Below are 26674 nucleotides of genomic sequence, written 5' to 3' on the forward strand. Positions count from 1 at the left end.
GCAAATGGTCAAATGAGGGCACATTTTAGCTTGTGGAGGGGAAAAAATACTATGTCACCTATCATTACACACGTTTTTATGTTTGTTCAAGTGTGGGTGTGAGTAGAGGAGACCTTGTGATACAAAACCAAAACATTGTTACAAGGTCAGTGTGCAGTAACAAACAATGTTATATTATTATTATTATTATTATTATTATTTTACAATTCTTAGTGTTTATTTTAGTGTCTTATTCAATACTCATTTCATGATATTCAACTATTTCTAACAGACTTAAAATTAATATCTTTCTTCTAAATAAACTGATATGAAAAAATAAATTATGCAAATGTATGTTTTTTTTTCATGTAATCAAACCATTAAAGAGAAGACATGACTTAAATTAGCTGTGTAGGTGTTTTTTGAGAGCATATCTGTGTCTTTGTGAATACTGTGAAGTGTTTCCTAATAAGGTTGTTTACTGTTTTTCATGACAGCATTCTCACTCTCATGCTCACGACTTTCTCCTGTCTAATCCATTCACAAATGCACGCATGCACCCACAATTTCCCAATTAAAACACTACAAGTGTCTCTATAAAAGGTTGTCATGGCAGTTAGATAATTTTAGCATATATAAAAAGGTGGGTTGCATGGATGCAGGGAAGTACTCAATGTTTGCATAAAACATGTCAGCCTCCATGAAAGCTGTATAAATTATGCATGGGCTGTATTAAACAGTTCCAAAATACATCAACCTACGCATAGTCACGTGGTCAGCAACTGCTGGGACTAACATTACTACTGGCATAAATACTCTATTTAGCGATCAAATGTTTATACCATTATTTTTTACATTTGTTTCATTTTGCTACCATTGGTTTTTACATCTGTGTTTATACATAGTCAATCATTATTGTAGATGTGGCTGTAAATATTATTTTTGCTTGTACATGTATAGCTATTAAATAAATATAATAATAATATAATATATTTTAGGAGGTGACAAAGAAATGAAGCAAGGAGAGCAGCAATGTGTTCAGATGGAAGATGAAGTTTTTATTCATAATCTGCTTTGAAAAGTTCTGGAACTGGTGTTAATTCCAAATAATCAACAATAAAACGTTGATATGCCACAAACCAACTAATGAATTCTATGGTCAAACTCACACAATTTGCCACTATATAATGCATTGATCCACATTTATTTCACATTTCAGTTTTTGAAGCATTAAAGGAATCGTTCACCCAGATAACTTTGTTTTTGGAAAAATTTTGCATTACATCACTTGGTCATCTCTGCAGTGAATGGGTGCCGTCAGAATGAGAGTCCAAACAGTTTATAAAACATCACAGTAATCCACACAACTCCAGTCCATTAATTAACGTCTTGTGAAATTAAAAGCTGTGTGTTTGTAATTAACAAGTTAATCCGTTTACATTTTAAATGGTAACTTAATATTGCTTTCGTGAAAAAGTCTTATCTGAATCAGGATAGAAATATCCAAGTGAAAACCAACTAGTTAGTTGATGATGTGCATTATTATAAATTATGGACTCGTGTTTTGGCCAGAAGCAACAGCTTAAAGTTAACAACTTGATGGATTTGTTTTATACTACCACACAGCTCTTCACTTCACAATATGTTAACTGATGGACTGGAGTGGGTTACTGTGATGTTTTTATGTTTTATGTCTTTGTTTGGACTCTAATTCTAACAGCACCCATTCACTGCAGAGGATCCATTGATCCAAGTGATGTAATGCTAAATGTATTCAAATCGGTTCTGATAAAGAAACAATCTCATCTACTTCTTGGATGGCCTGGGGGTGTAGCAAATTTTATTTCATGAACCATTCCTTTAAGCACATGATATTATTTGCAGACTCTTTTTTATTTGCAAACTGTTTTTGACCCCAAAGAAAGGGTGTGACAAGGTGTTGAGGCATGCACAGACTGATTACTAACATAAGGCCATCTGGAAGGTGCAGAGCTGACTTTATTTCCTGAGAAAAGGTCTGGTCATTCAACCACATGATCTATGTCTTACATGCAAAGTGTTATTTTCTGTGTGTTGGGATCAGAGTAGCAGGATATAGCCGAAAAAAAAAAAAAAAAAACCTTATTAAGACAATCTGTCATTGATCTGACCTGTGACAGATAATGTCATCAAATTACTGAATTATTACTCTTTCATTATTGGTTAAACTAAGAAAACATGTCTGTTGTATTCTGTAGGCTACTTTAGCCCAAGTAGGTCACATTTGATATTACCTTTTATGGAACAAGGTAAAGATTATGCAGAGAGAACATACTGATTAAAACATAATTTGCATTTATTCACTCATAAAAGAATACTCTTACATGATTATGATAAAGCATCAGACTTAAACTGTCCAACATTTATGTGGAGTCTATTGATCCAGGCCACTTAAGCATCAGTATGATGCACAACTATTATAACATCACGTGAATGTCCATTAAGACAAGATACAGCTGTTGTTCTTCTTCATTGGAGGCTTTTTCCGCGTCTCTGTAAGTTCTCTGCTCATTGTCTGCGTCCGTCTGCGCAGTGCCGGGCTCACGCGGCTCGGTAACTTCATCTGTTGAAGCAAGTCCCGAAACACACCGGTGACGTTCTCGCCGCTGCGTGCGGACGTCTCCACAAAGCCCGCGCCCCAGTCCTCCTCCACCGCGCGCATCACCTCAGCAGTGGCCTGGCGACTCCGGCTGCCCAGGTCGGCCTTGTTCTCTATCACCGTGATACCAGTAAACTTCTCTCCCTTCAACTCCAGGATCTCCTCACGGAGTCTCTGCACCTCCTCCAGGGAGTCTGGCTCGTCTGCGGCGTACACAAGCGCAAACGCGTCCCCGGTTCGGATGCACAAAGCGCGCATCGCTGGGAACGAATAACTACCGCTCGTGTCCAAGATCTCAATGCGCACCCTCGCGCCGTCTGTGTCGTACTCAAGAGCGTGAAGCTCCTCCACCGTGCGCGTGTATTTGGAGTCGAAGCGATTTTGCAAGAAACGGGTGATCAGAGCAGTTTTCCCAACCCCGGCGGCACCCAAAAACACAAAGCGGACCGTCCGATGCTCCCGCACCAGCAAAGACATTGCTTCAGTTGCTTATTTGATAAATTATAGTTTGCTGAAGAGATTCAGTAAGACTTACAAATCTAAAACTTTTAATGTCCTCATGCCATCGAGACGCGATACTGAAGTGTTGAGATGAGGCAAGGATGCTGCGCTTATATTACCTGCATGCGTCCACGTACTACTGGTTGTACCCAATGGAAACGCAATGACGCGACGCGTGGGAGTTTGACGATTCGAAAGACATTGTAAGAATTATTCAGTGAGTTCCGCTGGGGTTAGTAGGAAATTTTCGGGACGCAAACTGTTGAGATTCATTAATCTCGCGCAAAAGCTGTTTGGTATCTTAAACACCAATGACCAAACACTTTTAGTGATATGCAAATATATAGCCAGGGATAATAATGAAAGTGTTTTATAAATGTAAAGTGCCAGAACAGTATAAAATTAACCATGGTTTTACTACAAAAAAAAAAAAGAAAAAAAACTAAACCATGGTAACCAAATATTAACCATGCATGGTCTTGCTACACTAACCATAGTTTAACCATGGTATTTGTAGTAAAACTGTGGTTATACAAATGGTAATCAGTGCACCAAAAACATGGTTACCACACTTTTACTATAATAAAACCATGGTTAATTTTCGTAAGGGTTGCTCCTCATAATAACATGATTTCTGTTTGCTTGAGTTTATTTATCACCGTGAGAAATTAATAAGCTTAACCTAATTCTTATAGTTGCTGAAACATTAAAAATAAATAAATAAATAATGGGCAAATTTGGTTTATTTATTAAATACATTTTTTTTTAAATATAGGCCTATTTGTGGATCATATTGTATTTATGTGTGAATTTGCAAAATCTTTGTAAATCTCTTCATTTACTTATAATTGTATAATCTATTTATTTGAAAATACTAAACAGTGTGAGACCCCTCCAGTGTGAGTCCCCATAATTGTCCCCCAATTGACAAATAGCTTCATCTCACAACAATGAGTGTAATGTTTCACATACAATTTATGTATTATTTTTTAAAATAGACAGTTTTGAATTTACAAATAATGTGCTATTACTTCTAGCAGGATTCTGACTTGAGGAAGCCTGACTTCTTGTAGGTGTGGTTTGGCAAATTATAGAAGCTTGTTTTTTTTTTTACTCTGCCCTGGATAAGTCTATCTATCAGCAGGGTTAATTATTTAACTAATATGTGAACAGGCCTATATTATTTGATGTCTAATATTTAATCATCTTTATCTTTATGCATGGCTGACCTTTCAAAGACATAGACTCCAGCAAACTACCAGTCTAATTAGCTTAATTAGTCATCATGATTCATCATTCTGTTGAAAGCTTACTGAAATAAAATATGTCAACTGTTCAAAGGAGCATTATATACTTGTTTAAACCAGGCTGTAATTGTCATTAAGAAAAGTCAGAAACGAGGTATTTTAAATAGCTATCGTTTCATGAGCTCGCCTGAGATGATTTTCCATATACTGCATATTATAATCATGGTGTCAGACGGTAGGCATGGAAATACACACGGTGACCTCACAGCACTGATATTTTCCACACAAACACTGTGTTTACGCAAGTCTGAAGGCTAAATGCAGTCAATGTGACTTTATCTATTTCCCTATTAATCTGTTGCTGCTGTCCATCAAACTATCTAGGACTAAAATGAAAGGATGATTAATTTGACCTTCAGTTCTGCCTTTCTGCACATTGCTGTCTGATTTAATGCAGTATATATTTATATTATTAGGCCTATTTAGTATGATTGGATTTATTAAAGCAACTTTAGAGATAAGTCTGTTTGTGCTGTTGCAGTGTAAAGTCTCAGGTGCATGTGACTCACTTCTTTGACAGGAAATGACCTTTTCTGTGTAAATCTCCCAAGATTAACATTTTGGGGAGACGTCCTCTTCGCACCACATGAAGACACATCATTAGATCAGTATTGCCTCTAAGGAACCATGATGTAGGAGGCCCACTGTCTTTAAATGGACCCTTGCTGTCCATGCTTGCAGAGAATGAATGTCCTGTCTAACACAAATCCTGCATAAAAACTATTGCAAATCATGCAGATTAATAGGATATGGAGGTTGCCCTGGTGCAGATGAGAAAAAAGTAGTAAAAATCAGTCAAGTGACCTCCCGTTCAAATATTTTATGGAATATTTGCACTATACTCTATTGCTTAGCATTTACTCAGTATCAGATAATCAGATAGGGTTAGAGTAGTTTTCCTCCTGCTGTCCATCCCATTTGTTTCTTCCCAAAAGTCCATCCCCTGTTATCTCACATCAAAATCCACCAACAACATATTTGCCAAGAACTGTTTTGGACCATTTTCACATTGCTAAAATTTTCTCTGTTGATTCAGAGTAGACCACCCTTTGAAAGCAATATGGATAGAAGCAACAGTCTGAAGTTAAAAAGATCTTAATGATGGATTTGTTTCTTACAAACACAGCTTCTTTGCTTCACAAGACATTGATGGTCTGGAGTTGTGTGGATTATTGTGATGTTTTCATCAGCTGGGTTCTCCTTCACTGCAGAGGATCCTTTGGTGAGCAAGTGTCTAATGCTAAATTTCTCCAATGAAGAAACAAACTCATCTACATCTTGGGTGAGTAAGCTTCTTCTTCTTCTTTTTGTGAACTACACCTTTAACCTGATTTATTGGATAATATAAGGAAATAATAATTTAAGTTGCTTATTTAAGTAATGGCAGTTGTCATGAGCAGAAGCTTCGATAAGATCTATTATTTGCCATTAAAACCTTTAGGCTACTACACGTGATCTTTATGTACCTGACTATTTTGAATTCTGAAGCACCAATTCCCTTTAATGCAAACACACTACTTACAAAGCTAATATTTAATCAACCACACTGTTAAATTTACAGCTGCGAGACAGGAAAAACAATACTGGAATCTGAGCCCCATTCACTAAATAATACGGAGAAAAAAACAGACATTACTAAAGAGTCCCGATGAGACGGATTATGCACACGTCTGTCTAAATCTAAATCATTAAGTTAAAAAACTTATTATATAATAGGTTATATGTCTATTGTTATAAAGCACGATTTTATTATCCCATTATCCAGTAGCCAAATCGAGTAACACTAACCTGAAGGTCAGAGAGTGTGATCTGTAATCGATTGGTTTTGTCTGCAGTCAGAACTCGCGGGACTGTTGAGTGTGGCAAAAATACTCCGCTAGTCTCGTCAGGTTAGAAACCAAGGTCAAAACCAACTTTTGAGCGTAAACTTCTCTCCTGGGTATGTAAATAAATGTTAATTTAATTGAAGCTCATTGTTTGACCAGCCCGCTCTGTGTTTATCTATCAGTGCTCGTCAGTCAGACGATGATTATGTGGTTGTTTACAGTTGGTTGTGATTCTCGTAATGTTTTCATATGTCACATGTATAAAGTTACTTTGACGTGCAAGCGCCTGCATCTCAGCAAATATAGAAATAATATATTAACACATTAGTTTACAGGATGTCAGAGGAGATTCTCCCTAACGAAGATAAAGAGACAGTAAGTTCATATGTTTATATATTTGTGGAAGCACCATTTGACAAAAGCTGATTAGCTAATAACTGCGATGATCATGCTGTGTTGTTTTGGACATTGTTTGAAATAACTTGTAAATACTATAGTACTGTACTTTATGACATACATGGTATAGTGCCATGTAACATCTGATATCCTCACTGGAATACCAATAGTACTTTTTATATAATATTATTTGTATAATTAGCATGTATTGATGTTTTTACTTAATATGACAGACATAAAAATATTGCTTCATTTGTCATTCATTGAATGTTTTAGCTGAGGAGACGATTGGAGCAGCTGAAGCAGGAGTATGAGAAGACCGCACAGAGACTGCAGGTAAAGACATGCCATATTTGTGGGTATGCAAGAATTTATCTTCAAACTGATGTTAACACTGTTAGACTGGATTGGTTTCTGCAGTTGAACCTGTAATGCATATAATTAAACCTGTTGATGTATATTTGTTTTTGGTTTAGAGAGCAGAGCGCCATGATGCCATTCGCAGACTTACACAGAATAACTCTCCACACACATCTGAGCCATCTTCTGTGACTTCATCCATGCCAACATCAGAATATTCAGAAAGCCATGAGAATCTGCGATTACAAACCAGTGAGGCTAACTTCAGTGTAAAAACATGAATAGAGACAAACATAACTGATAATATTATGATTTATCGCTGTGGAGTCTAGACCATAGCGGACTACATATGTGTCAATATTCATAACCTCAGTGGTTTGAGATACCAGTGATGACCACATTTATCGTTCATTGTAATGTAAATGTGGAAGAGAGTTAAAAAAAAAAATTGTTAAACACATAATAAAGCCTTTTCAGAAGGTAAAGAATTCCGAACACTAATAAACTTTGGTTTTCTTTTTGCTGTCTCAGGCCTAGTTGCAGAAAGAAACAGCTCTGGTTTTTCCGCTGTACCAAAAATCCCTGCCGTCCAATCGGATTTTGCTGATTTTATGTCCACACCGCCTTTGTACTCCCCAGCATGCAAACGAAGCTCCGCCCACCGCCTGCGTTCTAAGCGTAGTCGACTGCGTCTACGGAACAAAGAGCGTGAATCAGACACTGACATCAGCCAAGAAAAAGAAAGAGATGGAAGTGCAGACAGCATTTGTGAAAAGGTGGACACTGAAATAAAGGAGGGTAGTGAATGTACTGATAACAAGAACAGTCTTAAAGGAGTGAGAAAATATGGTAAGATGGAAGACAAGGACTGTGAAAAGAAAAAAGAAAGAGAAATTAAGAAGATGTCGACTGAGAGGGAGAAGAACCAGGACAGGCCAATAGGCATAAGAAAAGTTGGTAAAATTACTAAGCCATCACAAGAACTGGAGACTGATGGGAAAAGAGTGGGACATTGTGTATTAAACTGCTCTATGAGCCAGACAGATAACAAACCGCCAGTGGTTTCAAGTGAAGAAAATCAAAACGTTCACTGTAGCCAGAAAAAGGTTAACGTTGAGCAGAAATCACACTCGGGTTCAGCTGTGTCTATCCAAACCTCATCTTTCCCTCAGTCATCTGAGGGAGTACAGTTTACTGACAAATCACACCAGATGCTTGAACAAACTAACCATTTGCTCAAAGACTCAAATAAAGGTTATGATGACAGGATAGACATTAAACAAACTGGTGTTCTGGACTCTTGCACGCTGGTTGAGGGTTTACCGTTTCCCGTGGAGTATTATATTCGGACGACGAGGCGTATGGCTGCCTCTCACAGCTCTGTCGATCTAGATGCTGTCATTTACAGCCAGCTCACTGGGGGGCGGGGCAGACGCAGGCTCAGCCAATCGCAAACGAGTGGTAGAGGTCACATGACCACGGAGCATTCAGTCTGCAGGTCCACTGACCAGACCAGACGGGGAGGAAAGGGTCAGAGAGGGAGAAGAGGCCGTCCAAGAAGCACTGCTTCATGTGCCAAAGCGGATCCTGATTGTACAATATCACATCCCCCAAGTGATTCTCAAGCAGATTTAGAGTCTCCTAAAGAATCAAAGTCCACGTCTCACACCGAATCACACAGCCAATCAGTATTGGTTCTTGAAAAGCTAGAGGCAGAATCTCAGGAAGTCCATTCTCTTGGGCCCACAGCGAGTTTAAAGCCAAGTCCGGAGCAAGGAGTTACTCAAGAGTTTAAGCATCTTCCAGATTCTCAGCTTTGCTTTGATTCCCAACTCCTCCCGGATTCAAATTTGTTCCCTATTTTCAGAAGAAAACACAGCCAAACTGGAAAAGCATCTCAGACAGGTAAAAAATAAAAGATGATGCGATTTTTTATATTCTTTATTAGTATGTATTTTCAAATTATTCTGAATAACAAATAATTTTGACACTATCAATGCCACAGTCATTGGTTTCGATTCCCACGGAATGCACGAACATAATGATAATAAATATACATTGAATGCAATGGAAGTCACTTTGGATTAAAGTGTCTGCCAAATGCATGAATGTAGATGAGAGCTGTTGTACTTTCTGGAACCATCATGTTACAGGTAATACATGTTTGTGAATGTGTTTTGTGTTTAGATCCCTCACCTCTTCTGCCATCATTAGCTTCACTCATTCAGGCTCTTCAAGAAAAGGATAAGAAAACTGGACTGCTTGCGGCTCTTGATTTCCAGGATTTCCACTTGCCTGATGAGGATTTTGGACAACTAAAGTTAGAAAGATTGTGCTTGTCCACTTCAGTTGTAGAGCCCTTCGTACAGCGTCCCCTCGTGTACAATACACGGCAGAGCAGCAGGCGCCAGAGAATGAGCGGGAGAAAGAGTAATTGCGAAGCACCTTACTCAGTGGGTGAGCTATTTACTCCAGAAGCCCTAACTACCTCTTCTCTTGAGGATAGTTTACCACTTTGTCAGTCAGACCCTGCTGACCAGTCACGGACAGAGATAGAAAAGGACCTCAACGCTGTTATTGAAATAAAGACCTTCTCCTCAGATGTGATGGACAATAGACAGATTATTAAACCTGAACCGGACGGAAGCATAAATAATGAGAGAAAAGTTGAGGCGCCACTTAAATCCTCAGAAACTGAAAACATTAACGAGATTCAGTCGCAAAGAAAGATGCAAAAACAATCTCACATGCTCCCGGAGAACAACTCGCCTTGCCCTGTGACACTAAGTTTGAGCCCATCTCTGACTTCACACACACAGAAAGGTCAAGATCCGGTCCTACCGTCTTTGGGAATGTCCCCTCACTTTTTGACTCCAGGTTCACCATTAGACCTCCGGTCACCTCTGTTTTCTCCCTCTGGTATCCTGAGGTCTCCCTCTTCAATTACACTTATGGGATATGTGTCTCCAGAATCAGTCTCAGTTAAAACAGGGGACATCAAAAATCGTATCTCTATAAAAAGAGATCAGGGAGGTTCAGAAACACAAAATGAAACTCAAAATAGTCAAGAAACAATGACAGAAGTTCAAAATACTGTGAAACCATGTATGCCATCCCAAAACAACACTCCACCGGTATATGAAAACTTAAATGGCCCGGAAACGAAATCCTCAAGCATCTCAGTAAATGAACAGAAACGTGAATGCAGTTTTGGTACGGAAAGCAATCTTGAATGTGGAAATAAGATCAGTTGCACGCCAGGAAATGAAGCTCAACTCCTCAATATTCCTGAACCAGTGATTTTTAAAACTCTCTTTGAGTCTGAAATCCAAACCAAGAACAGTTCTGAAATGGACGTTGAAACCTATAAAGGCTCTGAGCTCGGGTCTGAAACCCAAAGTATGGGGTTAAACCCAAATTTGAAACTGTTTCACCGTGGTAATAAATCTGGAGCTGTAGGTCAAACTCCTGTTGAGACAATCTCTTTGGACACATCCACCTTTCAGAGAACAGAAACAAGGACTGGTTTTGATAATAACAGTACTCCGTTAGAGGAGCGTAACTCTGTTCCGTCCAACAACCGGACATCAGTGCATGAGGAATCCCTAACTGGCACTTCATTCACTGATGAAGTTCATTGTTCTGCAGTCCTGCAGGAGATGCACACTTTTAAGGTATCTATAAACTAAAATAAATAATTTGTTGATATGCAATGCAGTGATATGTGCTAAATTGTCCTAAAGTCTATTTACCTGCCTGTGTCTGTGTGTGATGATTGTCTTTGTACTCAGGCGCTGGAGGGTGGATGTGTGTTGGATTTGTGTTTGGTGCGATGGCCATCAGAGGACTGGTGCATATGTGTGGCAGGAGAATGGAGCGTTTGCCTTTGGGCTCAGATGAAGGGAGTTCAGTCGTGGTGTCTTTTACACACCTGGACATTTGCACAGGTAAACCAGTTTGCTACAGCTCCTCAGCATAAATGACAGCAAGCTGGCAATTCTTTGAATTTATGCAGTAGTTTAAACGGTTAGTTCACCCAGAAAGTAACAATTCTGTCATCATTTATTCATTCTTGTATTGTTCCAAACCTTTAAGACTTTGGTTAATCTTCAAGACATCTAAAAATTATATATTAGATGTATATAAAATATGTCCCTCTGATTTGACTTCTGTGTTTGTATCTGTAGTCCGTCATGTCTTTGCAAAGGATACCAGACTCTTTGGGACTGCTTTGTGTCACTCTGGGTCACTTGGAAATCACAGAGGCAAGGTAATAAAAATGGTATAATACAAAACAGCAAAAGTACTATTGAGTAAACCAAAATGATGCTATTTTCGACTCCCTTTACCACATTTTTTTTTCAATAAACACAAAAAAGTCTAATTCCCTGTGTGTTCTTGAGTGCAGGATGCTTTGCTGTGCAAGTATGGATGGGCCGTTTTCTCAGAACGCAGTGTGCAAGGACAAGTTACAAGCAGTGTTGTGTGTGTCTAATTGTCGGCTTGTGTGTTGCTCCACCCCTGGAGATGAACAAAGAGTCAGTGTGTTAACAGTGACTCAAGATGGAAGGTAATAAACCATCACAGCATGTTAAACACCTGTGTCTATTAAACCTTTTTTTATGTATTGTTCACTTGAAATATTTAAGCAAAACTATTTATTATTTACTTGCTTTATACAGGGTCAAGAACACTCTTCCCCTGGCCTCTGCTAAGCAGAACATTCGGACCCTTGCAGCTGTCGAGGGTGAAAAAGATGCTCTGATTGGTTGGACAGAATGTAAAACTCTCCTTATATGGTAATGAATTTAACGATTTTGAGTCTTAAACATCTTTGAAAGTCTTTTTTATTAGTAAACTTTTTTAATTGTTTAATTTAGCTGTAAAAATGATTACACTCACTAAGTGTCATTGATGTACTATAGTCCTTTGCCACGTCACAAATTGTGACGTCAACACGATGAAAATAGCCAACAGTTAAAATTATTGGATGCTAACATTGTCTTCTATGATGTGCAACACAAACACCTCTGCTAAAATCTCTAAAAGTAGTCTGGGGTTTCATGACCCTTTAATTATACATTCTGTTTCTAAATTGATGCACACTGCAGAAATAGCAGTATTTCTATTACTAATAAAGGAGTAATTCACCCAAAAATTAAAATGAGTGGAAAATGTACTCACCCCTCAGGCCATCCAAGTGTTTGTTTTTCATTGGAACAGATGTGGAAAAAGTTTGCATTACATGGACTCTTTTCACTTGTAAAACAGTGCTTGAGCTATGCATATTTCTCTCCTGATTCAGATTAAAATAGAGAAAGATTAAGGATAGAGAACTCATATTTTAGCCCAAAGTAACAGTTAAAAACATCTTAATAGATTTGTTTAATACAAACACACATCGTTTCGATGTTAATTAAGTCATGTGGATTATTGTGATGTTTTAATCAGCTGTTTTGTACAGTTGTCAGTAAATCATTTTTAATACTGTGTGTAACTTGTTTTATTAGTATTTTAATTTGTATAATTGATTATCGCTTTGGTCACACTTGTGAATTTCAGGAACATGAAAACAGGCCAGCTGCTGCAGACTATATTCCTGGAAAAGACTTTAACCATGACAAACTGCATGAAGGGATATTGTTACAGAGTAAGTGAGTGTATTGTTCTTGCGTCAGTGTGTGTGTAGAAGAATGAGTGTGTGCCAGTGATAACCTTGTGCTTTCTTTCCTGCAGGGGGTGCTGTGTGTGTTGCTTCAGAATGCAGGAAATGTGTGTGATGATGAGAGTAATGCATCTCTTTTTACGCTGATTGCCACAAATCCTCTCACTGGCAAACATATCACACTGACCTCTATCAGCTGTCCTGATCAACACAAACAGCAGTAAGATTAGAAGTGATAAATATTCCAATATAAGAACACATAATGTTAACAGTAAAGTCAAATTAATGGATGTTTGTCTCATTCTCTAGGTTAATAGATGGTGATGTCTGGGGCTCTGGGCTTGTTGGTGTTTTCCAGTCTGGTTATCTTGCTGTCTGGGATCTCAGAGGAAGCATGGCTAGTTGTTGGTGTGTTGGATGAGTTTTGTCGATTGGCCCGCTGGGCAGGGCCAGATATGCTGCTGACTGGATATCTGAATGGAGATGTTAGTGTGTTTCATTATAAATCTACATAAACACATCATACATCTCTATTCAGCAAAATGCATGCCAAATGACTTGTATTACTTGTTAATAAAACAAAAATATGTTGATTAGTGCCATTGTTAAAAAAATGAAAAATGTTACATTATTACACAAGCTGTCTGTTGCTTACAGTTAATATAAGCAAAACCAGAGAAATATTTGTACTGTTTAGATGTGATACTGTATGTAAAATATATTTTACAAAATAAAACATAAATTACTTAAACACTTTTAATGCCTTTAATATTGAGATTAAAGTTTTTAGATGAGAAAATGTCAAATCGTATGATTTTTATTGTCCACACGCCCCCAGCTAATATGTGAGACTGGAGCACAAATCCATTTTTTTTTTTTGGCAATAGCCAACAACCCATAGTATGGGTCAAAATTAATAATTGTTTCTCTTATGTCGAGAATCAATAGGATATTAAGTAAAGATCATGTTCCATGAAGATATTTTATATAGCCTATGTAAATATATCAAGGCCTAATTTCTGGTTAGTAATATGCATTGCTAAGAACTTCATTTGGACAACTTTAAAGGCGATTTTCTCAATATTTAGATTTTTTTTCACCTTCAGATTCCATTTTCAAATATTTTTATCTCAGACAAATATTGTCCTATCCTTACAAACCATACATCAATGGAAAGCTTATTCAGCTTTCAGATGTAGAAATGTTCATTTAAATATATAAATCATTATGGTTTTGTGGTCCAGTGTCCTAATCAGAATTAAACAGGACATTTTATGAAAAGTAAATGTTTTGGATGATTAACGACTGAAACGATTTTGGATATATATAGTTTTTATAGTTGACACGTATGTTAATCTACATTGAACAGTTGATGCTGTACATACACAATTAATTTTATTATCATGAAATATAGTATACTTATTGAAAGTTAAACTTTTACATTCATAATGGAAGACAGTGTGTCGCGCATGCGCAGTGGCAGTCTCGTGCATTGTGGGAGCGGATTGAGAAACATGGCGGCGCGCATCATTGCCCGATGTGTCCGATCACTGAACCACCGTGCTGTATGTTTAAACAGTATCAATACTGCGGCGACATTAACAGCAGCTCCGCTCACCCATGGCCGAACATTTTCACAGCTGACTAATGGACACAAGTCTCCGCTGGCGCAGGTGTGTGTTAGTGATTGACTCGTGACAGCCAATGACCTACCCGTGTCTTTAGTTAGAATGACTTCAGCATGATGGACAAACATCATATCAACATACAGCTACAGAATACTTTTTAACCAACTTACCTGCATGTACATTTCAAATTAATGTTTCTAAATTAACCTAAGTGTTATCATCTTTATGTAGCATAATAGCTCATTAGACTGGTCTGTATGTTTTTTTTTTTTAATTAGCTCTTTTGCTGTAATCAGTTATGATTTACACAGTTATAATGGATTATATGTATGTATGAATTACATGACAGTATTAATATATTTATGATCGTTTAAAGGTGTATTTGTTTTCGCTGTATATTTATATATTATATCTAGTATGATTTCTTTTTTTCTTTCTTTCACAATGATATTCTGATATTTAACACATATACGATGATATATGACTCATGTATCATCAGTTATTATTTTTCTGAACCTTCAATTCGTTGTTGTTATTGTAAACTAAAATCGTTGAAATACATATGTATAAATGTTAAATGTAAAACTTGAAAAAAAAAAAAACCTAATTAAAAATAAGGCTTTGGCAACTGACTGATTGACTATACAAAATTTAATCAATAAATTAAACCCAAATAGAAAGCAAATAACAAAATCATTAAAACTTAAACTAAAATTTAAATAAAAAAATTTATATTTAAAAATAAAAGCTTGTTCAAATCATTAATAAATACTATAAATAGTAACACTGCTTCAGATGTCTGTTGAACTTGAAATAATCCTTATAAAATGTATTTTCTAAGATGTTTTGTATTCTTTTGTAGATCTCCGGCAGTTCATTTCAGGTTTTTCAGTGGAGGCAGTACGGTGACTTGCCCCCATTAACCCTAGAGACTATCCATGACCGTGTCCTGTACGTCCTGAAGCTCTATGACAAGATCACCCCCGAGAAGGTAAATACCAAAGACTATAGAAAGACAAAGACCGTTCACTCCTATACTGATGAAGAGAAACTGCAGTGTGCAATATGGTGGAAGAGTTCCGCTTTCTAAATGAAAGAGCCAATCGCTGATTGGTAAAGTCATTGCATCACTGCAGCGGCCGTTAGAAGCTCGGGTTCCCATAGAAACCTGGGGCTAGACCAGCCATTGCACATGTGCAGTCTTATGTGCGTTATGACTGCGCGTGCGCATTGTCTAGCCTGAAAAATAAGCTTTTTAAATCCCATTTGAGCATAAGAAACAACATTCATGGGGCAGTTCATTTCAGATATTGTTGCTGATTTGAAATATGTAATTTAATTGCGAGTTCAGCAAGCAGTTTTTTAAATTTAAGGATTCCCCCATTCATTTTTAGATAGGACTTGTTTGAGCTGCCCGGAGGCGTTGCAAATATGGCTGCGGAGTGAACAGACTTTCCTTGAAAGGGACTTCATAGTTTTGATCAGATGGATAACATGTTTGGTTGAAATATTAGCTTCAAATATACCATATTCTGCAGATTAACTGTGTTTGATGATAATTTAAAAGTGTTTTTCTTAATAGCTTCAGGCTACGTCGCACTTCATGAAGGATTTGGGATTGGACAGTTTAGATCAGGTGGAGATCATCATGGCCATGGAAGATGAATTTGGTAATGTAATTGTAAAAAGTTTTTTTTTTTTTTTTTCAAGTGTAATGTTTCTCCCATTATGGCATTTCTTTGTATTTATCTATTCTTTGAATGTATGTCATTTGTTCTTGTTGATGTATAAGGATTAATAGAAATGGATTATTATAGCTGGTTATGAATGTGTATCTATCTACCCAGCTGATAAAGTGTTTGCTTTCATGCACAGGTTTTGAAATTCCTGATGCTGATGCAGAGAAGTTGATGACACCACAAGAGATTGTTCAGTACATCGCAGACAAGAAGGATGTTTATGAATGAGCATAAATAATCATTGTGAGTGTACTGTTCACATTACTTCAGTCATTTTCGTGTGAACCTTATTATGAACTCTTGTTTGTTCTTTTTCATCCAGATAAAGATAATCCCGTCAGATGACAAAGACCATGGAGCTTTCGTCATGAACTGTTTATGTTTCTGCTGTTCTTCCTCATTCTTTATTCTTTTTGTATTTAGAAACATGCTTAAATCAGTGTTCATAATTTTGTTTGTGGCTGCTTGTGATTTGCAGATCTGCAGCACTGTTTGCTAGATACATGCACAAGCTCCTCATTCATACAATATGCAAATAATGTGAATAATCCATATGAACACTACAAAAATAAAGACTTTGAATAAAGTTAAAATACTTTATTGTTTGTCTTTAGGTACATTATGAATCTGTGCCAGTATGATCAGTCTGTTCATTCATATAACTGGTCAAGGGTTTGTTTTCTTGTCATACTTTGTTTTCTGACATTTAAACCATGTACTAAGACAAAATCACAGGATGCTTAGAAGAATTATGTTTTATATGAGGTAGTCTACCATTCAAAAGTTTGGGGTTGGTACGATTTTTATGTATGTATGTAATTGTTTATTTATTGGAAACATTATGCTAGGTTGTATTCAATTGATCAAATACAGTAAACATTGTGTAATATTATCATAATTTAAAATAACTGTTTTCTATTTTAATATAATTTAAAATGCAATTTATTCTTGTGATAGTAAAGCAAAATTTTCAACACCATTCAGAGTCACATGATCCTTCAGAAATCATTCAGCATTTATTTGAAATAGAAATCTTTTGTATTCATATGAATGCCTTTACTGTCACTTTTGATCAATTTAATATGTCCTTGCTAAATAAAAGTATTAATTTAAAACCGTACTGACCCCAAACTTTTGAATAGTAGTGTATAAACCAAGAAACTACACAAGTTCAAATGTTATAGTTAGAAGTGGCTGTATTTGGTATGTTATAGCACCACCTACTGGAGATTCTTTCCAAGTCTAAAATATTACTGCAAGACTTTTCCAGAGTTGGAGCCAGGAGAGTTTATATTAGGAAACATTTCTTGTCCAGTACTTAATCTTTACCCCCTGATGTTAATGCTAATAAAACTAATACAATCTTTCACTAATAACCTTTAATTTTCCCTAAACAACATTAAGCTGTTGACATTTATTGCAGTGTGGCCTTAAAATAATGATACTTTCACATTCTTGTTCACATTTGCACATGGATTCCTTTAATGCCATTTCTTAAGTCTGTGTATTTCAGGATCGGCTCTTCAGCATAAAAGGACTGTGTCTGTATTTCCTTCAGAATATTATTTAGACCATAAAATTTTACACATAGTCTTATATCAAAATTTAGGATTACAGCAAAACTATTTGATTCATGATATATAATTCTTTCTTAATTTATACTTTAGAAATAAGCAATATATCATTGTTAATTCAGACCTGGAGTTTCAATTTAACCTTAAGTTTAGGGTAAAAGAGAAGAACTCTGGTTTAAGTTAAGTTCAAAAAGGCTTTAACTTTAAAGACACTCCTATCTTATGGACTTAAACCCATGTTTCCTTTTCAGGTGTAATAAATCCTTCTCCATCCCTCTGTGTTTATGTGTGTGTTAGTATGTCAGTGGACGTCTGTGAACACACCTCTCACTGTGATGATGAGAAGCTAGGGAGGGACGCTCCAGGCATTTCCTCCTTTTGTGTGTGTGTGTGTGTGTGTGTGTGTGTGTGTGTGTGTGTGTGTGTGTGTGTGTGTGTGTTTGTGTGTTTGTGAATGTCAGGATTTCTGTGCATTAGCAAAAGATTAAGCAAAGTTTTAAATGCAGTGAGATTTGGATTTAAAATGAAATAGCTACTGAAATGGACTTTTAAGCAATAGTTTGAATTTTATTTAGTATAGTTTTTTACGTCGTTTTACAAATGCAGTGTCTAAAAACCTGAGCTTGTCTAATCTACCCTCACACAGAAGAATTGTGGTAGTATATATTCCTTCAATTCCGGCATTCAGTCCCCTAAAACTGCTGTCATCTCTTGATTTTGAGACACAGACACTGAATGACCTTCTGCGTTAATCTGTTTTCTAGTTTGAACTGAGAGCACAGGCTCGTCAGGGGAGCGCAAACAAACACTCTCTCTGTTTTCTTTCACACAAACACACACAACCTCGATAATTAACCTAATCTTGAAATCTCCTCTGTCCCCTTAACGTTTTACCACTTCCGACCCATTTTCCCTCTTAAAAGGATGCCTAATCGTTATCATATGTCTACACGATGCCTTGTTTTCTACACCCCTTGGGCGAGCTCGCGCGTTCACAGAAGCGCACACGCACGCGCGAGCTTCATAAATTGAGCTGAGGTCGGTTCAACGCGGTTTCTGCGGCGGACAGAGGGATGAACTTGACTCTTCTGTAAAGGTCTTTAAAAAAACAGAAAGAAACTGATATGAATCATCGTTACACATACTTTTTTGACTAGTTTATATAGCCTATTGCCTACATCATATTTTAGAATTGTTAAATAATCTTTATGGAATTCACTGTGGGAAAGGATTCCTTCCTGGAATGTTTTGGCTCGCAAAATGCGTCGTTTTGTGTATCTTTTCATATTTATTTTCGCTCCAGGTAAGACAACTATTTCATCAATACGAGGTATTTACATGCTAAACACATTACCTTATGTTTAAACGTGTCCATATTTTTAGATGGTTTATAAAAACTATTTAATATAGTTTTTAAATAGTTTATGTTATGATTCATCTATATCATATCCTTTTTAAAATGTATCATGGTAATCTTTAAATTTACTGTAGTGGGCCTAATTATAACATAGGTACTGAATGTTTATGCACCACAGATTTTACACACGTGTCAAAAGTACCATGGTACTTATAGGCTACATTTTTGTTGTTGTTGTTGTTGTTTTTGGACATGCACATTGATAGTAGGCTACTATGCTATTATTGGAATAAAAGTAGCAACCACAGTGACGTCCCTTACAAAAAATATGGTTAAAGTATAAAAGTACTGATACTTTAAAATATAAAATGGTATTAAAAGTTATTACCTAACTTTAAGGTTAAAATATGTAAAGTTTCTTAACTTATTGAAAGTGATGATGATTTTTTCTCTGTAGGTAACACACTGTTGAACTTGAATCAAGACTGTGGAGGTAAAATTCTTGGAGAGAGGAGCGGCTCAATTCGGCCAAACAGCCTTTTATTTAACAGAATTACCAGTGACAATGCAGAAAAACCTTTGGATGTTACCTGCACTTGGATTATTGATGCTTATGAAAATCAGACTGTTTGGATAGAGGTCATTTCTGTTGGGAAAGGTGCTCGTATTGGAATTAAATTTGGGAATGGGAAAACACTGATCCATGAAAGAGAGGACCGGGCACTATTCTCTGGCACTGGGAGAACCATCATCGAATGGAGCTTGAGAAGGACTGATGAAACATTTGCCACATTACATCTGAGTAAGTCAATTAAGTACCATGATTTTCGCATATTTTTCATATTAATTTTTTTTTTTACCAACCCCAAATCCTTAGTGTATGTGAGAAGTATATGAACAATACCCAGTGAGAAGGTTGTTGTATGTTTGTACATTTCCCTTAGTGTTGGAACCTTTTTTATTGGAGAAATATATGCAATACAGATAGTCTTGGCAAAAATCTAAAGATCCTCCATATTTTCCTTTTTCATACAAAGTTAAACAAAAAGGTTATATTCCTTCTGCAGTTATTAAGTATATACAAATACATATGAAAATACATAAATGCAGTGTTCTTAGTTAGTGCTGGAATCTTGTGTCTTGAATAATCTCATAATTCCTGTTTCCATTCATCATTGTGTGTGTGTTTTTCTCAGGATGGAACACGTCAGAGGACAGTCACACTCTTGCTTTGATTCCTTACACCCACTCTGATGCTGACCCGGTGTCTCCTTCTCCGAATAGCTCAAACGATGTAACTTACACTCCTGACATTCCAGTGAGCAGCAATGCAGCCCCCAAAACACACACTCTCAGGGGTGAGAGTATACAGCAGGGCGGAGGTGTGTCTGACCTGGACGATAAGCCCAGACCCCTGTTTCCACAGGAAATCACCAACAATGGACAGGAAACGGCTGGAGCCTGGATCTCTGACCTCGCACTTGCTGGCACACATTCTTATTCTGATACACAGACCAGCTCTGCCCTTGACACACACATGAACACACATACAATGTTGTCTAATGAACCTTCTTTGATGCCGTCTTCTACTGAAATCCAATCACCATTGGTGTCTGTACAAACTACACCCAAACAGGCAACTGATGTGGCGAAAACAAGTGCACTTTTAACCACAAATGATGTTGCACACACTGAACTAGATATTGGTTCACAGCACACACATACACATGTATTTACCAAAATACAGCCCAAAAAGACAAAAAGAGATGATCAAAGTTCAATGTTTCCAACTTCCAGCTTTATGACTGTAAGTCCGCATTATATTCAGCCATTTGACAAAACTTCTAAACACTTTCTTAGTGACAGTTCTTATAAGTCTAAAGCAACCACGGTGACGCTCCCAAATAGCAATGGGTTTACAATATCAGAGAATGTTGGGACGAGTGGATTTGATTCGATTTTTTGGAGTTCAAACACAATTACAGATGACAACCAACGTATATCATCAGAGATGGACAGGACAGATCGCTCTCCAAGGTCAACTAATGCAGATAAAAACATTACTAATCAAACAATCTATGATGATTCAGTACTCCCTACAAGTACGCCTGCAACAGTATCAGAGTTTCGAGATGTTAATCAAACCCAAACATTAGTGTTTTCTGATAACGACACGGCTGAATACTCCACGTCTCCGAATGAGCTGCCAATGAATGTTACCACTGAGAATGAGCCAACAACATCAAGCGAGTTTATGCACTCTTCATATAACACACTTGAGACTCCAACTTTGACATCTTTGGAAGCATCAACCACCCTCAACTCACACACCATCCAAAGTCAACACGATACAAGCACCCAAGGAACCAGCTCCGCATCTGCGTCAATCTCTTACCCGACGTCACACGACAAAATCAGTGCTACCATCCTTCCAGACCTGACCCCTACTGAGAGACCTAGTACCCCAAAAAGGGACGAGGATCTGTCACCATCTGAAAGTGATTGTCTCGGTCTTGCATGCACTTTGTATTTAGCTTCCACAGTACAAGGCAAACAAGAAAGCCTCATCACCAGCCCTCCATCAATCTCTTTGTCAAGTCCTCAGATTAGTCGTAATGTGACTTCTGACCTCATGGTTGAAGACAGCACTACAGTGAGATCCGAAAACCACACTGATTTAGAAGAACTTGATGTGTCTCCATCACAAGTCCAGAATACCAACACAAAATCAAGTATTCATACTGAATTCCCTATATACACATCTACACCTCAGTATTCAACATCTTCGGAAAACACTCAGAGCAATGTGGGATTTTCCGATGTAACTGATATCAGTAAGATGAGTAGTGGTCAAACAATGAGTGATCCTACTCAGACTAGAACAACAAGGTCGAAGACAACTCTTGGCTCATCTCCATTTAACGACATTCATACTGTTCCAACAGAAAACACTAATGGGTTTACCACCCACACTAACGCCACATTGAGTGCTTCATCATTGGAAACCACAACTCCACACATCTCTCAGGTCAGTACAGCTGTTCCAACTAGCACATCTGTTAGTACGACCACTCCACATTGGGAAACTAGTGAGACCTCTGTGGTTCACACACCTTCAATAACTAGCCCCCAGATGAATCCACATGCCACGTCCACAGAAACGACTTCTGTCCAGTTCCAGACACACATTCCAGTGCATAAACCCAGCACTGTCAGACTTCTCCAACACATGACCACAAGCACTTATCTAATTAAAACAAAAGCACACACAGTACCTAAACAAGCAGTGACTCAAACATCTTGGATCCATTCTACTGCATCCAGCTTTGACAGGAAGTGGCTACATGGGCGCCATTATTTTATAGTGAAGGACCAGCCAGCAATCATCAAGGGTGAGTAACGTATCTGTCACTTTTGCTTCTTGAAACCCCTCATTTTTCACTTCTCTATATTCTTAGTAAACATGAATCTTGTTTTTTTTTTTTTCTGAAAAACATTTATTCTTCTGTTTTCAGAGAAAACATTTCAAGTACTCTTACAGATTGTTCTGGAAGGAGATTATGTCCCTAGTATGGGGTTGCTTGAGGTGAAACCATTTGAATTACTTTATATACACTACCATTCAAACCTTTGTAGGGTGAATTTTTATGTTTTGAAAGAAGTCTTCTGTGCACACCAAGGCTGCGATAAAAAATACAATAAAACGGTAATATTGTGAAATATTATTACAACTGTTTTCTATTTGAATATATTTTAAAATGTAATTTATTCCTGTTATGGAAAGCTGAATTTTCAGCATCATTACTCTAGTCTTCAAAAATCATTCTAATATGCTGATTTGGTGCTTATGAAACTTATGAAATTTTTGTGGAAAGCGTGATACATTTTTTTCAGGATTCCTTGAATAGAATAGAAAGTTATGTATGAAATAGAAATATTTTATAACATTATAAATGTCTTTACTATCACTTTTTGATCAGCGGAATGTGTCGTTGCTAAATATTAATTTATTTCCAGGATAAAATTTTTTTTTTTTTGGAACACCAAATTTTGAATGTTAGTGTAGGCACACTCATGTCAGCAGATGGTTGATGGATAATTTGATTACCTTTGCTCATCATCCACTCCTGTAGGTGGAGACATTTCTGCACAACCTTTCTGGATTTCAGAATCAACATGTAACCTGGCACAGGTAAAAAGTTTTACTGATATATATATATATATATATATATATATATATATATATATATATATATATAATATATATATATATATATATATATATATATATATATATTGTCAGCTAGACATTTCTTTAATGAAATTCATAATTCACTGAGTACTTAGGAAGAACTTGTAATTGTAAATGAATATTTGTTTTTGTTGGTTTTGTTGTTTTTGACTGATTTTCTAAAGTAAACTTTCAGCTTGGGACCCCTAGAGGATCATGATTAAACTGTGAAGGGTTCATGAAATTGTGATATGAATATAGAAATGGCAAAGCAAAATAAAAACAATAACATTCTTTTAAAACAGACAACATTATTATTATTATATAAAATGTATTATAATATTATTAAACATAAATAATTTGAAAAACAATCAACAGTCAAAAATACATTTTAGGTTTAAAATCTCAAGGAGTATTTCAGGTACAAAATTTAAGTCACAGTGGTTCAGCAGAGAAAAAGATTTTGAAAACCTGATCTAAAATATCTAAATAGTGGATGACTTGTGTTAAATAAGTAGATTTGATGAATTCTGTCATGGATATTTTCATCAGTGGCCCAGTTCTGCAAACACTAGTTCAGTTCCAAACAGTGGAAGCACTCTCCTGGCTGGGAAGGGTGGAGTCTCTGTTACAAGAGGCGGGGTTAAACCCACTGCCAAAGAAAGGAATACTTGTGGGTGGAGTTAGAGTGAAGAATATTACTGTGGGAGGTGAGTGTTGAATAAAGAGATTTTAACCACTTAGATATCTCTCGTCTTTTATTTCTATCTCAGACCACCTATCATACCTTAATACGTTTTTTGTTTGTTTTCTTTCTTTGTTTCTTTCAGGTTTGCAGACAGATGTTTGTGAATGGTTGTTTGAATGTCCATCTGGGTTCCAGTGTGTTTCTTCAAAGGGCAATGCCACCTGTACATCTGTGTGCCACTCTGAATACTGCAAACATCAAGGCATCTGTGTCCATCAGCTCGGGCAACAGCCCATCTGCCAGTAAGTTCCATGTACAGTTACATGCAGTGTAATTTTGCGTAATCACATTTATTTTTATTTTTTTGCAGCATACAATCCTGATCTTAATTGCAACTTGTTTTGGTCCAGACCTGTGCATTTATATGTGCACACTGATTAACCCTGTAAAGCCTAACATATATAACCATATATGTATAGTCAGAAAAATATATCTATATTTTTTGAATGGAACAGTTTATTAAACCTTTAGATGAAATAAAATAAAAAAAGCTTGTGTTTTTTTAAGTATTATATTTGATACATCAGGCTTTTATGGCTTATATAGTATAAAAGATTAAGGGGTTAACACATGATTTTATTCAGAGGAACAAACTGAGTAAAAATGTGCAGTTTGGTTCAGTTACCAAAATTCTAATTTTAGTAAAAAAAATTGATTAATTTCTGATAGCTTGTAATGTCAATCAACAAGATCTTCATAATAGTATAGCAGACTACATTAAACATGAAATGCATATAAATATAATTTGTCACTTTATATCTCCTAATACATTGATGATTGAGAGATGTACAAATAAACGTTCCTCAAAAGCCTGTTTCATCATATTTGAAACATTTTAACATGATTTTTCTACAAGATGATGTTTAATCAAGTAAACCTAATTAGCATGAAATATTACTAACAATATAGAGTATTTTTGTTTTACTTTATAAGAATCAGTAAAGATTTCACAGTAAAAGGACACGATTTGAAGATGGTTTTACAATTATACCAAAAGGCCTTTTACTTGGTATAAAGGTATAAATCAGATGACAGAAAGCATGTAGAATATTGTGTACAACAGGGAGATTTCCATCATTTTGATAATCAAACATTTTCATATCAAATATGATACAGCAGACTTTATCGGGTTAAAATCCTGCTGATCAAACTCTCTTTTTCTGAAGGTGTCCTGTTGGGGAGGATTACTGGTTTATGGGCCAGCGCTGTGACCTCCGCATGACCCGGCCGCGTTTGGTGGGCGTGTGCTTTGGAGTACTGGTCGCTGTCGCAGCAATCATGGCTCTTCTGTCTTATCTGACAGTGCGCCGCTTTAAAACCATGCTAATGCAAGCCAAAGTGGAACAAACACGCAGCAGGTATCACATGTTCAATCATTTTATACACACACACACACTCCCATACACTCTTTGTTATTGGAAATAGTTTGCAGGAAATCATTGGCCAGTTAAAACAAACCATGGGTTGAGATAGCGCCACAACACAGGGGTCGAATGTGTGAATAATATTCCTTTGTCTTCTGTGTGTGGAAACAGTTATTGCAGATTTAATCACTTTGATGAGCTTTCGGCTCGTTTTTGGGGAAGGTCCTGGCCGGGCTCTGCGGACTCGTTAGATAACCCAGCCTTCACCCGTTCTGATGATTTACTACACATGAGAGCACTTGACCGTACCTGCTGTTACCATGATGATACTCTTTCTGTGGTATCCACATACCACGGTAGTGGAGCACACCTCAACACCATATATCCTCACGGGTACCGTAAGATTTGCATATTATTGAATAAATCATGGTTTACCATAAATATCATGGTACACTACTGTTCAAAAGTTTCGTGTGGGTAAGGTTTTTAATATTTTAGGAAGAAGTCTGTTATACTCACAATGGCTGTATTTAAAATACAGTAAAAAATGGTAATATTGTGAAATATTATTACAGTTTAAAATAGCTGTTTTCTATCTCAATAGATTTTAAAATATTTATTCCTGTGATGCAATGCTGAATTTTCAGCATCATTACTACAGTCTTCAGTGTCACATGATCCTTTAGAAATCATTCTAACAATTTCTTATTATTATTAGTGATGACAATAGTTGTGCTGCTCAAGTTATTTTTTCTTCAGTATTCTTTGCTGAATAGAAGGTTCAAAAGAAAATATTTTGTAGCACTATAAAGGTTTTGTAACACTAAATGCTTACCCCAAATGTTTGGATGGTAGTGTATAAAGCATCATAGTAGTACCATAAGATACTAGTAAGTTGTTCACATGATTTTTCCATGTATGTTTGGGCTTACAGTTCTCAGTATGGTTGGGATCTCAGCAATTGCAGCTTGGCGGATGGTGTGGTGGATTCTGGGAAGGCTAGTGATCTGTCTGTCTGTAGCTGGCCAATCGAGCCGATTCAATGGACACCATTCCCTTTGCTGCAGCAGCTCAACAGGAATACCACCACAGTAAGACTCGTACACTAAAGACTCTGTATCTATATTGTTGAAATGGAATGACACATAACTGTTCTTCATATCCAGGTGAAAGCGTCCCGTCCACGCTCTTACTGTGAAGGCATGGAACTTGTAGATTTAGAGAAGAGCTGGACAGCTTAATGGAGAGTCTCAGAAAACCCAACAAGCTATGGTCAAGTGAGAGAATATTGCATCTGTTTCAGGAACACCACTGTTGTGCCAAAAATAAAAAAATAACTGAAAAAATACTTTTTTGGGATC

The 26674-nt window shown here is 36.8% G+C and overlaps 4 protein-coding genes across 6 annotated transcripts; 3 read left to right on the forward strand and 1 right to left on the reverse strand.

The window, feature by feature from the left end:
• Positions 1–1797: 1797 nt before the first annotated feature.
• On the reverse strand, positions 1798–3243 carry rasd3 (RASD family member 3). Its single transcript, XM_019082943.2, has one exon. The coding sequence runs from the start codon at positions 3092–3094 to the stop codon at positions 2459–2461; it is 636 nt and encodes a 211-aa protein (XP_018938488.1). The 5' UTR covers positions 3095–3243; the 3' UTR covers positions 1798–2458.
• A 2954-nt stretch (positions 3244–6197) lies between these two features.
• palb2 (partner and localizer of BRCA2) lies at positions 6198–13466 on the forward strand. Of its 2 annotated transcripts, none has more exons than XM_042716928.1 (13): positions 6198–6364; positions 6587–6626; positions 6924–6983; positions 7124–7259; positions 7539–8912; positions 9195–10681; positions 10799–10954; positions 11195–11277; positions 11416–11577; positions 11690–11806; positions 12570–12657; positions 12744–12892; positions 12982–13466. In XM_042716928.1, exons 2-13 carry the CDS (start codon positions 6588–6590, stop codon positions 13091–13093), a joined length of 3963 nt encoding a protein of 1320 aa, XP_042572862.1. In that variant the 5' UTR covers positions 6198–6364; position 6587; the 3' UTR covers positions 13094–13466. The 2 variants fall into 2 exon arrangements, with proteins under 2 accessions (XP_042572862.1, XP_042572861.1); XM_042716927.1 differs by having other exon boundaries at positions 6199–6364; positions 6580–6626.
• Positions 13467–14141: 675 nt separating this feature from the next.
• Positions 14142–16634, forward strand: LOC109066849 (acyl carrier protein, mitochondrial-like). Its single transcript, XM_042716929.1, has 5 exons — positions 14142–14345; positions 15163–15291; positions 15883–15970; positions 16176–16282; positions 16362–16634. The coding sequence occupies exons 1-4, from the start codon at positions 14142–14144 to the stop codon at positions 16265–16267; spliced, it is 513 nt and encodes a 170-aa protein (XP_042572863.1). The 3' UTR covers positions 16268–16282; positions 16362–16634.
• A 1998-nt stretch (positions 16635–18632) lies between these two features.
• si:ch211-14k19.8 (mucin-17) lies at positions 18633–26661 on the forward strand. 2 transcript variants are annotated; one of them, XM_042716930.1, is made up of 11 exons: positions 18633–18943; positions 19428–19772; positions 20167–22362; positions 22486–22556; positions 23104–23162; positions 23754–23911; positions 24032–24191; positions 25116–25307; positions 25485–25706; positions 26248–26404; positions 26480–26661. In XM_042716930.1, exons 1-11 carry the CDS (start codon positions 18874–18876, stop codon positions 26552–26554), a joined length of 3705 nt encoding a protein of 1234 aa, XP_042572864.1. In that variant the 5' UTR covers positions 18633–18873; the 3' UTR covers positions 26555–26661. The 2 variants fall into 2 exon arrangements, with proteins under 2 accessions (XP_042572864.1, XP_042572865.1); XM_042716931.1 differs by having other exon boundaries at positions 18634–18916.
• The last annotated feature ends 13 nt before the right edge of the window (positions 26662–26674 follow it).

This window comes from Cyprinus carpio, chromosome B1 (assembly GCF_018340385.1).
Source record: "Cyprinus carpio isolate SPL01 chromosome B1, ASM1834038v1, whole genome shotgun sequence".
Lineage (NCBI taxonomy): Eukaryota > Metazoa > Chordata > Actinopteri > Cypriniformes > Cyprinidae > Cyprinus > Cyprinus carpio.